This window comes from Cynara cardunculus (genome assembly GCF_001531365.2).
Source record: "Cynara cardunculus var. scolymus isolate 2C chromosome LG 5, CcrdV1, whole genome shotgun sequence".
Taxonomy (NCBI): Eukaryota; Viridiplantae; Streptophyta; class Magnoliopsida; order Asterales; family Asteraceae; genus Cynara; species Cynara cardunculus.
Window position 1 is genome coordinate 9461319 of NC_037532.1, and position 14577 is coordinate 9475895.

Here is a 14577-nt window from a genome sequence, read left to right on the forward strand (position 1 = left end):
CATATTTATTTAATAAATATTTTATTCTAAGAATATTTAATTTGAATGCAACTTAATAAGAAAAAATAAAAAAAATTAAATGTTTTTTTAGATCATAGCAATGAAAAATAAAAATCATTAATAATAATTTGAAACATATTTTAATTTTAATTTTAGTTAAGTCATCAAAATGATGTGGCATCCACATCACCTCATTAAAGCCATACAAGCAAACAAGTCAAAGGGTTAACCAGTTTAAAAGGTAACAGGTTACCCATTGCTATTATAAGTAGATTTTTTAATAATACAATGCCTTAATAAAAAATAATTTGAAAGTACATTGCTGTAATAAGGAAAAACAAAAGTAGAATGCTATACTAAGAAATTTTATGAAAGTAAGTTATTATTTCATGCATTTAACACTTCTTTTTTTACATTACCTAATCCCCCCACTAATTTTAGTTGTCTAGCCCGAACCCACCCACTTTTCCGAGAATAATTGTCCAAGCCCGTTTTTCTAACAGGCCAGATGGGCTTGTACAAATTCTTTTTTTCATTGCCTAAGCCCGCACATTAATTTTAACAGTCTAGCCAAAGCCTGCTCATTTTTTCAAAAATAATTGTCCAAGCCTGCTTTTCTAACCGGCCGAGCACACCAAGTCCAACGAACCGTACTGCCCGTAGACAGCTCTATGCTTGGCCTGTGAAAAGGCAAACAAACCAAAACCTTATTCTGATCCAAAAATCAACAACTGTCCTCTTCAACTGCTGCACATACCAATGGTATCAAACCTAATGTCTGATTGGTTAAACTATCCCAACGAATCCAAAAGTTCAAATCTTTTAAATCTGAATCAATACCATCAATTGATTTGTAACAATGATAATACACAGATACGTAACATTTTAGATAGCAAGTTGTACGACTGCAAATGGTGTGATCCAATCATTGAGTTCAAATCGTATACCCTTTGGATTTAATCACATTCATACGATGCTTTAAACCGATCATAATAAATATCGCCTGAAACCATATTTGATGATTGTTATTTTGTGCAACTAGTCGCAAAAAAGATAATAAGAAACATCTTATGAATTCGAAGTTTTAGTTAATATTTTCTGAAGCCTAACCAAGTGTAACCAACACATGGAGTAACCCAAATGAGCACTATGACCAAAGTGATCCATCGACACCATCTACGACTCGTGAATTTGCGATCTTTTTGGCAACAAGATCTCGCAACTCTATTTCTCCTGGGAATCTCTTTATCTTCAGCTTAGAGAAAACCTACATTCCATACAACATACAGAAGCTCAAATTCTGCCCTTGTGTTTGAACTCTTAATTTAAACCAAATAAGATGTATTCAGGTCCGTTCGGTTTGCAGGATTGGATTTGAAGGGATTTGGAATTGAATTACATTCCAAACCCATGTTTGGTTTGAAAGATTTCCTGGATTTGAAATTCTTGATTTTGAAATCCCATGGGGTTGGCTGGTCTTTCACAAGATTGCGTAGGATTTGTATGCAATACTGGTTCAAAGTATGTTAAAAACATTTGTTTTGTAATAATCAATAAATAAAATAGCAATTTAATTATTTAAAAAAATTATAAAAAATGGAATTCAATTCCATTCCAAATCCTACAAACCGAACACACCTAAAGATTCCAAATCCCTCCAATTCCAACGCCTTCCACGAAATCTAAATCCCCCGAAACCATTCTATCAAACCAAACGCCCCCTCAGTATATCCACGAGGTAGGGTCTGATATTTTAAACGATATCAAATAAACTTGGTATATCTGAAACGTAGGCAGGGTATGAGAATTTAAACCAAATCAAATAAACTCGGTATATCCCTCACCACTACAACAAACTCGGGTTTATAGGATGTTTAAGTGTCCTAATAGAGTGTCTTGTAGGACTTCCAAGTTTATAGAACCAAAAATTCAAGCATCATATCTTAAAGTGTTACAATAAGTTTAGATGACGCTTTCGAGCATTGTACCAAGTTTTTAGAACCTTTTTAAACAAAGTGTCGTATTAGTTATTTTATAGGACACTTTTGAGTAGTGTCCTATAAACCCATCTTTTTATAGGATCCATTTTTCAAATAATGTCCTATAAAATAGCTAATACAACATTTTATTTAAAAAATGTCCTAAAAAACTTGTTACACCGCCCAAAAACGTCCTAAAACTTATTATAATACTTTTAGATAGAACGTTTTATTTTTTGCTCCTATAAACTTAAGTCTTATAAGCACTATATTAGGATACTTGAGCAATTTAGGCGTCCTATAAACTCAATTTTGTAGTAGTGCACGTAGGGTCTAGGGAGGATAAGATGTGCGCAAACCTTATCACTACCCCAAACAAAAGTTTCATATTGCAAACTTTTGAGCGAAATGTTGCAATTATTTTTCACAGCACGTCCAAAGAGAAGCGTGACGAAATTTTCATCTCTAGGTTGTTCCATGAAAATTGCAATAATTCCCCTACTGCTGGGTGGGATATACAGAGTTCATTTGGTTTGCCTATATTCGAACATTTCTCTTAAACCATGTGTTCCGCCAAAAAGAGGATGCACGAGTTATCGTAAAGTATTAGCACATGAAGAGTAACTTTACCGGTTCACCATTACATGAAACTTCAAAGGCACCAGAACTTTGTAGGAAACCTTGAAGGAAATTTCCAAGTAGCCAAGTTGAAGAAATTGTCCCAAATCTATTTGCCCGCAAAGAGTAGTACCAAGGAGGCGGTGCTGCAAATCCCAATCTCGGAAAGATATGCTCACCAGCCATCACAACGCCTATGACCCCAAATTGAACCACAGGTACCACTTTGGCAACCAAGCGCTTTGGAAGCGGAGGTGGGTAGTTAGATAGAACGACATTGAGTCCTGGAAAATTAGATTCCAACATGTTCTTCATTGTCTCTGCATTCCCTCTGTCAAAGATCGACCAAATTTACATCTTTCATATGGATAAAGAAAATTAGATCATTAAGCATGGATATAAAAAGTGGAGCAACATAAATTGTCAAGAATTCAATGCGAAAATATCTATCATAACAACTTCAAATCTATTTTGGTCCACCTATATTTCGAAGAAAATCATAGAAACAGCTTGTCTACTCCTTTAGTATGAGGTAAATTCTGCCTACATCCCACCCTCCCCAGAACCTACTCCACGTGGGATCTACTGAGATCGTTTGATTCGGTTCTCATATTGCAGAGAATGCAACATGTCTTGGTCCAATTCCAATTTTACTTCACGTATTTTCAGAACCTTCATTTGGTACCTCAGATGTGACATCACAAACATTTAGGCACCTAAAGAATGCATGAAAATGCAATGTACTTGGGTCCTTTCTTATTTTGCGTAATGTATTTTGGCCTAAACGTTTAAGATATCACATATCAGGTACCAAAATAAAGGTTTTGAAAGCACGTTAAGAAATCAGACCAAAATACATTTGGCCAGCAACCGAATTTTCTCATCTTGACACAAACTTCTATCATCCTTTTCGAGTAATTGCATCCATGAAACAAATTTAGAAATGTAATTGTATCAATATAAGATGGTAGTAAATAATTGTTCTTCTATGTCAATCTAGAAATAATAATGTCGTATATGTTTAAATGAACCACTTACGTAATGCTACAATCCACTAGAAGGCCACTCAACTGTCTAGCTCTATGTATCGCTTCTTAGAGAACTAACCATCACATAAGTATATTTTTTGATTAGAAGTTTTTATTATTTTACTAGTTTGTGGTTTAAAGCAAACAAAGGTCATAAACAAAGCGACCAAGCGTGAAATTTTTTTATCATTTTCAGCAAGAACTTGTCCTTACAAAAAGGATCTTAACAATTAACATCAATACTAACAATTGTCTTGCTCTATTGTTATGATCCTCATCAAGACAAGATGTATTCTTTGACTCTTCAAAATCAAAAGTGGAATATAGTTTTGGTACCGTGGAGTATTAAGGGGGCGTTTACCAAATGCTTATCAAGTAAGCACTTACCGGCAAGAGTCACTACCCTCACTTATTTTATCGGTCTCGGCCATCAAAACGGATTGTTGATAAGCAGCTCTTACCCGGTAAGCGCTAACAGCGTGAGAGTCTTCTCCTCATTTACCGAGTAAAATTCTCAGCCCTTGCTATGCCTCTTACCGGGTAACATTCTGGGTTTTTTGTCATGCTTACCTGTAAGCTAAATGACACCCGTAAGTGCTTACTAAGTTTATGGTAAACGGCCCCTAAGTTTGAACAAGACTATATTCATTCAGATAAGAAGAATGCATGACATCAAGAAGCAGAAATAATAAAACTAGAAGAACTACAAGTTTTATGAAATAAAAGGCACAAAGACTCAATAAGAAACATGATATAAAATGGGTTGATTTATGCACATTTATGGGCATGCCTGACTGGTATCAATGTTAGTTCACAAACATACATCTTTTCCCCAATGTGTTGAATCTCTTTTTGAAGATTCAAGTCAATCGAACCAAGATAAAGATGGTTTTCATATTAGTTTGATGCTTGTTGTGCTTTGCATATGATCATGGATTTTATTGCATTGGCCACCTTTACCTTTTTAAAAGTTTAAAGAATATTTAGTATCGTTCCTTCCAATCTTCATCTTTGGCTAACCTTTTTTATTGTTTAACTATGGATTTGGATTACATGTCATGTATCTTTTTACGAGATTTGAGATTACATGTCATAAACTAGAAGTACATGCATTTATTATCAATATATTTCTTAGGCTACCATTTATCTTTCACTTCCCCCTTTATTCAACTCCATAAATAAATCTAACCCGAAAGATCAAAATCTATGAAATTGATTACAAGATGAAAGATTCTAAAGTCACCTTGCATCTACTAGGACTTATACTACACTTTCAGTCGCCTTCCTAAATGAAATTCCAGTCCCATAAAGTTGAGATTACCAAAACCACAAGGGTTGTAGAATAGTGATTTGAGGCCCTGGGGATGTGATGGAATATCCCGTCTAAATAGGGATGATGTCTAACAATCGCAATTTGCTAGGATTAGTCTTGCCATAGCCTAGGATACCCTTCCAAAAAAAAGTTGACATTACAAACCAAACAATCCCATGATATCCCCGCTCGAGAGCACGGGTCTAAGATAAAATTGAGATTCTATCAATTTACTTTAGGTTTAACATGTGTAGAACAAAAACATTTTGTCCCAAAAGTTCACCTCCATTTATTTAATTGCTCTCTTTCTATTAAAACTCTTATACCTGAACAAAAAAGAAAAAAAATCATCGCATGGTATTAACTTTTGCCTTCTCTTATATGCGCATAGCAGTCACAATGCATGTTGTAAAGATGATGCCAACTAAAAGTTACGTCTTTGTACCATTTCCCAAACGAAATTCAGAAAGTTCAAAGTAAACTGTTAGATCTATTATCACATGAAACTATTTGAATTAGAATATCATTGTGTTAGTACATTAAGGATAAAGACCAAAAAATAATATACAGAAAGTGGTTAGTCTTTCATGCTTGACCAACCACAAGACAATAAACCATGTCTAAATATTAAGAGGCAGCATCTGATGAAATTCCTATTCTACCTCTTGTAGCACTATGTCCCTCATTCTTATTTAGCTCATTATACAACATATTCGATGAAATTCCTACCAAGATAACGAGCCCAATTCCTTCTTCAAATAGTATAAAGATCTCTACAATTTAAGATGACAACAAAGCTACTACGTAACCATAGCTTTTTCGATTGTACAACTTCAAACGTGTTTTATAGTTCTAAGGGTAGTGGCGTAGTGGTTGAGGCCCGGAGGGATATGGTGGAATATCCCATTTGCCCAGGGTTCGATTCCAAGCATACACAACAATTGTGGCCACTGAGCTTATCAGGGCTAATTTCTTGTAGTCACAATTTGCCGGGACTAGGCTAGGCATAGCCTGGGACTAGGCTAGGCATAGCCTGGGACACCCTTCCAAAAAAAAGTTGTGGCATGAAGAAGCATATATGAGAAGGTAAGGATTTTTTTTCTTCTATTACAATATAAAATTATGAGGTTTTAAGCTTTTTCCCAAGTCTAATTTAGTAGGTGTTTTTTTTAGAGATACCAAATCAAAGAAACTCGGTATATCCCACCACGGGGTAGAGTCTTGGGGGTAGTTGAGTTTTTTATATCTTTTACTAAATCTGAACTTAAAAAGCAACAAAAAAACAGACTTAATCCTCTTGTGTCCGACGGAATCAGACATTAGACCTTCATCACGGACTTATTGGAAAAAACAAACATACCCTTAGAACCAACCTTTGGGTATCACTTGGTGAACTACCCATGGTGCATCATGCTCGAACTGTTAAAACTGTTTGATAGATTCTACAAAAACAAACATACCCTTAGATCCAATAAAGAGATGGATTTAGCCCTAAGTGGTTGAACTTTCTTTTATGGATGCTAATATGCACCCTTCCCCAAACCTCAATGGAGCACTCACAAGTTCCAGCCAATCACCCTCGGGGAGTATTTGGTTTGATGGAATGGTTTTGAGGGTTTTGGAATTGGACAAATTTGGATTTGGAATCTTTTTGTATGTTTGGTTTATAGGATTTAGAATGGAATTAAATTCCATTTTATATAAATAATTAATCAAAAAATTATAAATAATTATAAAAATAACTAAATTATCTTTTTGTTAATTGATTATTACAAAACAAATGTTCTGTTACATACAAATCCTACGAAATCCTATGAAAAATCCTATGTTTATGGGATTTCAAAATCCTATGTTTATGGGATTTCAATGAATGTGTCGACAAATATGATGATCCTACATGTATTTCGTGTAAATTTCACCGGGGGATTTAAAAAACCAAAAAACTACTTGTTACAAATAGCATCTTGTTGTTACATCGGCACATAAAAATGTTGACTAATCTTGCTAACATTGAACAGAAATACCGGGATTTCAATTCCAAGACATCCTTCAATCCAAACATGGGATTGAAATGGAACTCATTTCCAAATCCCTCCAAATCCAATCCTGCTAAGCAAACAGGGACTTATATTCCTTTTAAGGCTTTGATCGTAACTAATCTTTTGTTCACCTGTTCATACTCCATATAATACTCTCTCATCCACCAAGAGTACTATCCTAGTCTCTCCCTTCAAATCTCTGCCTTTAGCTGATATAATTGCAAGATTAAAGCTGCCGACCTTGAAACAACTTTCCCAACACAGATCTTGGAATACACTACAGCTGGGATTCAGCCAGCATTTAGACATGCGGGAACCAACTTCTTTCCCAAAGAGAACATTCATTCTGTTTTGTATATCTCATTCCATCTTTCAAAGAGACAGAAGGATGTGTCCTTGCCTTGCTCTCATGTGTAACAACAAAACCAGTACAAGATGTGTTCTGTTGCATTTCAGAATTCTTCTTGCTTTAATCATCTTCTCTAATTCTAAAAAAAAATTCACCCCGCAAAGGAAAGATGCAGATTCTGATTACTTCCTTCAAAAGGGGATTACCACTCAATAACCCCCAATTTCCAAATCGATGGTGTCAGATTTTGACAAAAAAAAGCTCATCGTTTTATGTTCTTTTCCCGTTTACAAATTATAATCACATATGTAGACTCATGAAACACATCAACTCACCCAAAATTTAGTACCAAAGACGATAAAATGCAAGTCTATGTATGGTCTGAAGTCATGAAAGCTTAAAACAAGAAAAAGTAAATAAAATAATATGGACTTCAACCAGGTAAACAATAACTATCTAGAAAGGAGGGAAATGGATTGGAACCTGTAAGAACATGAGGCGCAGAAATCAATCTTGACCGTGTTGCCTAAGCCGATCGCTCCGCCAAAACCACTCGCTTTCTGTGAAATAACAAATAAATAAGGATTACAATCAGATCAAACTCAGATGGAGATTTTGATGATTACTTTAGAAAATAGATAGTACCTGCGCGGGGAAATCGAGGGGTTGTTGGATCGAGGAGGCCTGGAAATGTTGAGGTTGTTGGGGCGGAATATGGTGGTGAGGGGCGGCGTGATTGGCAGGCGCAGGAGCAGGAGCGAAGAGGTTGAAGACGTCTGAACAAAAGAGAAAGAGAGGTAACCCTACAAGAAGAAGCTGAGTTCTATCCATCGCCATCTTCAAACTCAACACACTACAGGAAAAGGGGAAGACCGTAGTTTATGATGATGTTCAGGTTACACTTTGTTAAGAACATAACCTACTTTCCCTGCCATTGGAAATTAATCTTTGAGAGAATTACAAATATTGTCCTTGTGATTATATCAAAATTACATATTGGGTCCCTCTCACATTTTCCTAATGGATTGGATACAAGTAGTTTCATCATCGTATCGGATCAAGTCCCTACCACTAACTCCCGGTTAAGATCATTATGTTAAGCCCCTCAGCTGCCTCTCACATGGGAGGCATTTTTGATATCTCAGTTCGTTCCCTCCCATAAAACCCGCTTAACGACCTCCGCTTCACTACCTCGGTGAGTTTGTCGTTTTCACCTTTCTACTCTGTCTTTTTTTCTCCCTTACTGAGTTTCCTCCTTTCTCTCAGTGAGGTTCATTGCGATTACGGTTCACCTGCAATCACTTGGACATCCATAAGTCCAGGTTGTAGGGTTATGTTGTTGCTAAGGCTAAGTTTTCATTTAAACCCTTTAATGTACTAATTCTAGGTTGTTGATTTTGGCTATTATGTCAAAAATGATGTTCAGAGATAATTTTTGGTTGATGAAAATCCCTTTGGTTACGGAATTTGTTTGTTATCATAGAGTTGATTGGCAAATATTTCAACGCAATGACAAATATAAACCAAAATGATGTTGAAGTTGTTGGCAATTTTTTGTGTTGAAAATGTCTGTGTTTGAACAAAAGCATACACAATGTATAGCACACCAAAATTTGGAAAAAAAACGATTAATTAAAAATTAATGTGATACGTCAATTGAATGATAAATTCATTTCTAAAAGGACAATACTCAAATTACCTAAAATGATAATTTAAGGTTTAATATCAATGGATTACAAACCAAACCTTATACAACGTATGGGTTAAGGATAGGTGTTGCTAAAACCCATTAACTGTCACTATCTCGAAGGTATGGAAGACGTCCCAAAATTGCTAAAATTCTTCATGTGCCTCTAACTAGCACTCAATTCATTAAAGTGTCGCTAGTACAACCCCCACAAGAACCCGATGCACATGACAATAGAAGTGTTAAGCTTAACGTCTAGTGTGTTCAAGTTATTTATACTTTAAATGTAACAGTAAAATTGAACGAACACTCTTTAAATAACAATTTTTCCTAGGTAGAAACATAGATGCAAAATACATGAAACATTTGAAAATCATCTTTTACTCAAATACTCCAAAAAAGCAAATACATTCTTCAATGACGGAGGAGACCTGATTCCATTGAATGTGGCGGAGTACAAAAACAGACCACGTATCAAAGTTATCGAACTACATCTCGGATTCATTAACTTTAGTGCCTACTATATATATTGTGTCACATTCAAGTCCTCAATATCTTTAGTGTTTGTTCCATCGAGTTTTACCTCAAGGCCACCATATTTTTAGTGCCCACTTCATGAAATGTTACCTCAAGAATACCGGATCTTAGTGCACATCTATTCTTTAGTTGAGTTTCACCTCAAAGTTTCCATTCGACCTTTAGTGTCTACTCACTAGCATTCAAGATAGGAACCTCAAACTTCCTACCTGATAACACAAAACATTTAACCCTCATGCATAAGGATTAAAGCATCACAATCATAAACTTGGCAATTAGAGCATGGCAGATCAAATACACCCAAAGACATGCATACTTCAAGTAATTATACAATTATAGGCATATGATGTTCACATACACAAATGAACACCAAAAGTTGGGCCAGTCCCAAACACAATGTTTAGCATGATTTAAACATCAATTAAAGACTCTAATCCATGAAACTTACGTCTTAAAATGTCAAATTACCCAAGGATATGCATTTCTTAACACTTATACAAGTAAATGTTATCAGTACCCAAATGGGACTAAAAGTCAACCAACGATTATAAGAATCACAACAAACTTTTGAGTTCGGAAAAATCCCAAAATCAACATTTAACTTCAATCCAAATTAGCAAACTTTTCAACTTGATTGACTAATTCAATAAGAAACGTCATGAATCCCAAAACGCATTTTAAAGAGTTTTAATCAATCTCACGACTCAAAATAATAATATTCGCTAAAATCCCATTCGATGCATACAAATCTCATTAAGAGTGAACTCTCATGATTTATATTTTAAAATACGCAATAACTCGAAATAAATATTCTTTAATGAGTTATGAGACCTAAAATGCAGCCAACAAGCCAATCATAAACATTCCCAAATACTTGTAACTTTAATACACCAAGGTATAATAATGTCAAATAATCACCATTATATGCAATATAGCATCAAAAGATCACACTTTTATGATCTGTTTACAAAATGTTCAAAAACCCCAACTGTAAGCATTTTGTTAACTTTATAAAATCAAATGTACTAAAGATGCAATTTCATCAAATAGTGAATACATTTGATAAATATCAAGGAAAACATGTTAAGACTCTAAAATGGATATTTCTGGCATGTACATAGTTTTCACAAAGCAACTTAAAACTCACATTTTTAGCTTAGGTTAAACCTAGGTTCCAAGCCCATTTCTAGCTTCCAAAAGATGAAGATTTGAGATCCATAAACCTAGATTCCAAGCCCATCTCTAGCTTCCAAAAGATGAAGATCACTCCTTGAATCAAAGAGATACCAAAAGTAAACACAAACTTCCAATCCCAAATATAGATCTCAAAATACTACAAAGCTTACCTCTTCAAAAACTGAGACCTTCCAACCAAAATCCCCACAGTGGAGCTCTTCCAACTCCATACCATAGTAAGATACTCAATCTTGCCTCCATGTATCCCCCAAAACCGCCACCATAGAGGAGGGAATGACGTGGGTGAAGAAAATGAAAAACCTTAGGTCAAAATCAGCTTAAAAACTGATATGGGCACGAATGCAACTTTGGCTGCACCAAGAGTCGCTCGGATTTATGTGATTGGTTGTTATTAGTTTGTATAAATTGAGGCGGTTTGTTTTTGAATGATCTTCTCTCTATATATATATTACAAATGTTTATTATATGTATATATCAATAATGTGTAAAATTTCATATAATGTTTGTTGAGTTTATGTTTGTATTTGTTTTTAGCTATATGTATATTATAGGTTGTCAAAAGAGATTCACCATCAAAAAATGATGGCGAAAAATTTAATAGGAAAAATTTGTTGGAATCATTTTTGCAGCAACCGCAAATGGATGTGCTGGAGAATATGAATGATGTTGATAGATACTTAGTTAACGAATCTATCAATCCAAATACTACCCTCATTTGATGTTTTACTTTGGTGGAAAAAAGTTAATAGTTATAGCATTTCACTACAATAACAATAGGTTAATAGGACGCCTAAAATGTCTAATTAAGCGTCCTAATACGATACTTTATAGGACGAAACAAAAAAACGTCTTATCTAAATGTGTTACAATATGTTTATATGACACTTTTGGTTGTCTTAACAAACTTTTAGCACGTTTTAAAAAATAAAGTGTTATATTAGTTATTTTACACGATGACGTCATCCTCACCTTCCTCCGGCTTATCACCGACAGTCTGTTCAGGGTTCCAAACTCAATGATGGCAACTAAACACAAGGGTTACGTATAACACCCGAGATCTTTGATAGTGGCATTATCTACTCAAGACAAGTATCTCATTTGCAAACATATCTAGACGAGAGGAGTACGGTAGGGGAGAGGGAATTTCCATATTCCATACATCACACTAGATAGATATCATATTCATGGTACTCGAACATTGGCTCAAGGCAGGTTTGTCGTTGTATGAACTGCATTGCTGATATTTTCCACAAGGCTTTTCAATTCGTGTGATATCCATGTTAAGTTTTCTATAGAGTGGCAGTAAGGGTAACTTATCTGTCAACTTTTCCACTGATTTTACAGATTCCACATTGTTATCTCCTCTATTAAAATCTATAAATAAACTGTCGGTGATAAGCAGGAAGAAGGTGAGGATGACGTCAAGTCATCTTCGACACCCTCAGTCACTACGAACGCCCCCGATTAGAATAATGAAACAGATTATATTTGTTGAGAATGTAATGTACTTTATCTACTGGGTTACGTGCAGTCATTTTACTACCGCCTGACTAATCTTAAGGCAAAGACGGGTGGTTAGATGCTACTTCATTTGATGGTTCTACAATGAAGACCTTAGTCTATGGACAACATGTGAATATTCTTGTACTACCCCTTGTTGTGGCAGATCGCTTAGCCCCGTTCATCTTCGACGACGCTGTGGGATGTAAAAATACATCAGGGATCATTTGATTCGAATAATATTTGGAATATATAGGGATCAAAATATTTCGAATCAATCAAAGGGATTGATCAAACTTTATTGAGTCTTATGGTATTTACATGAGGTTTTTCTTTCTTTGGATAAATTGATAAGCTGGACATTCCCGACCATTAGAACTGGCGCAATTCGTATAATTAGAATACCAAATCCCATCAATCGAATCACTTTCATCCTCCGGAACCGTATCACATCCCGAATCTGATGACAAGAGAATTTGGATAAGAGCAATAATTATACAAAAAAAATGCGAGAGAGATCAAAAAGACCACATATTTTTGCGGCTAAGTGGGCCCCTCCGAACTGAGGACGAGTTTTTGGAGTTAGCTCACCCTCGCAGATCTCCACATTCATCTTTGGCGCAAGAGTCTCGATCTTCAAAAGGTGTCATATAAACACAAGTGCTTTATAAATAGACGAGTCTCAAAATTAATCTATAAAATAACTGATATGAATATATGATACTTTATTTAAAAAGGTTTTTAAAAAACTTGTTGAAACGTCCAAAAGAGTCCTATAAAATTATTGTAACACTTTTGGATAGAATGCTTTATAGTTTAGTCCTATAAACTTAAGTCCTATAAAAAATATTTCATTCGTCAATTTTATGTATCTATTAACTTGTCAAACTTGGGTTGTATAAATGTTGTAAACTGCCCGACTCAACCCCAAACACCCCTAATTGGAAGGGTATTTGGTTATTTAAAAAAAAGACTAAAAAGCTACCTATATATTATGGAAACTTTCCAGTAGCTCTAGAAGGATATTCTAACACTAGTTTGATGACCGGTAATTATGACACGAATGCCCTCTTAAATCGACTTTCATGCACCCTAATGTAAATAATATCCATTAAAATACACAATAAATTCTTAAAACAATATGTAGCTAATAATATAGAGAGCACAGTTGAAGTATATGTTAAAAGAACACTTATTACATTAATTTTATACAAATTACTCCTTACATTAATTTAGGGGTTGTTTGTTTACCACTTAATAGTTCCATTAAGAGACAATCTCTGAATCGTTAAGAGGTGAATCTTGTTTGGCAAAAAAAAAAATCTGTCTCTTAATGGTTCTAAAACCCTCTGAATGGTTTTGTATCTTGGGTCTCCCTTAACCATTAAGAGCCCTAATTTCATTGTAAACAATTAGCATACAATTATATTTTATTTTGCACAATATCATGAGAGTCTCTTAATTATTCTGACCACTTAATGATTATGTACAAAATCATTCAGCAACTGCCAAACAGACCCTTAAATATTAAACCTTGTGGGATCAACTCAACTGACAATAAGATTTTTAAGTCTTTTGGGATTCTCCTCATAAGTCACCGGTTCGAGTCTTGCAAAATTATTAGGATTTTTCTAATTATTTTCTAAGACCCCTGAAAATAATAAAAATATGTATAAATTGACCTCAACATCCACAATTAAAAAAATTGGTAAGGATTATGATTAAAACATATATTACATGATAAAAATATAATATCCTCCCATACACAATGGTGTTGATTTGGTACTAGAAATAATATATTAATAGATTTTGTTACATGTCACATTCGTGTTGGAGCTAAAAGTCAAATTAAATAAATCCTTTATTACAATTTTCAAACATCATTAGATTTAATACAATAAAATCAACAAAGTTGAATTTAGAGGTGCACTTTTCTATTTTGGTACAAGTTGATGGTTTTTTTTTTTTTTTCATTTTCATGAGACTATCGTTTTGTTTAACTATGGTTGTTTAGATCAATTTCTGCACATCTCGACTAATCGTAGGAAGTCTGAAAAACAGTTAAGAAAATCATCATTAAAATTTGTTAACTAATTTTGGGTGAATTACGTTTTTTGTCTTTTTTATTGTTGATTTTTAGTTTCGATATTTAAAATTTATATAGTACATCAAATGTAACAAATCTATACAATTTCATTAAAAGAAATTGGTGATATATAACTTGTGTTAGATCAAAACATAAATTAAATCTCTAAAATCAAAGAAAAGACTTGAAATCCTCATCCTTGAATCGAAGTAGAAACCTTTAAATCCGAACCCCTCAAACCTAAA

The 14577-nt window shown here is 34.4% G+C and overlaps 1 protein-coding gene across 1 annotated transcript; it reads right to left on the bottom strand.

Moving 5' to 3' along the window:
* Positions 1–917: 917 nt before the first annotated feature.
* LOC112513497 (selT-like protein) lies at positions 918–8195 on the bottom strand. Its single transcript, XM_025119780.1, has 4 exons — positions 7971–8195; positions 7809–7885; positions 2610–2928; positions 918–1267 (listed from the first exon to the last, which is right to left on the bottom strand). Exons 1-4 carry the CDS (start codon positions 8160–8162, stop codon positions 1148–1150), a joined length of 708 nt encoding a protein of 235 aa, XP_024975548.1. The 5' UTR covers positions 8163–8195; the 3' UTR covers positions 918–1147.
* Between the last annotated feature and the right edge of the window lie 6382 nt (positions 8196–14577).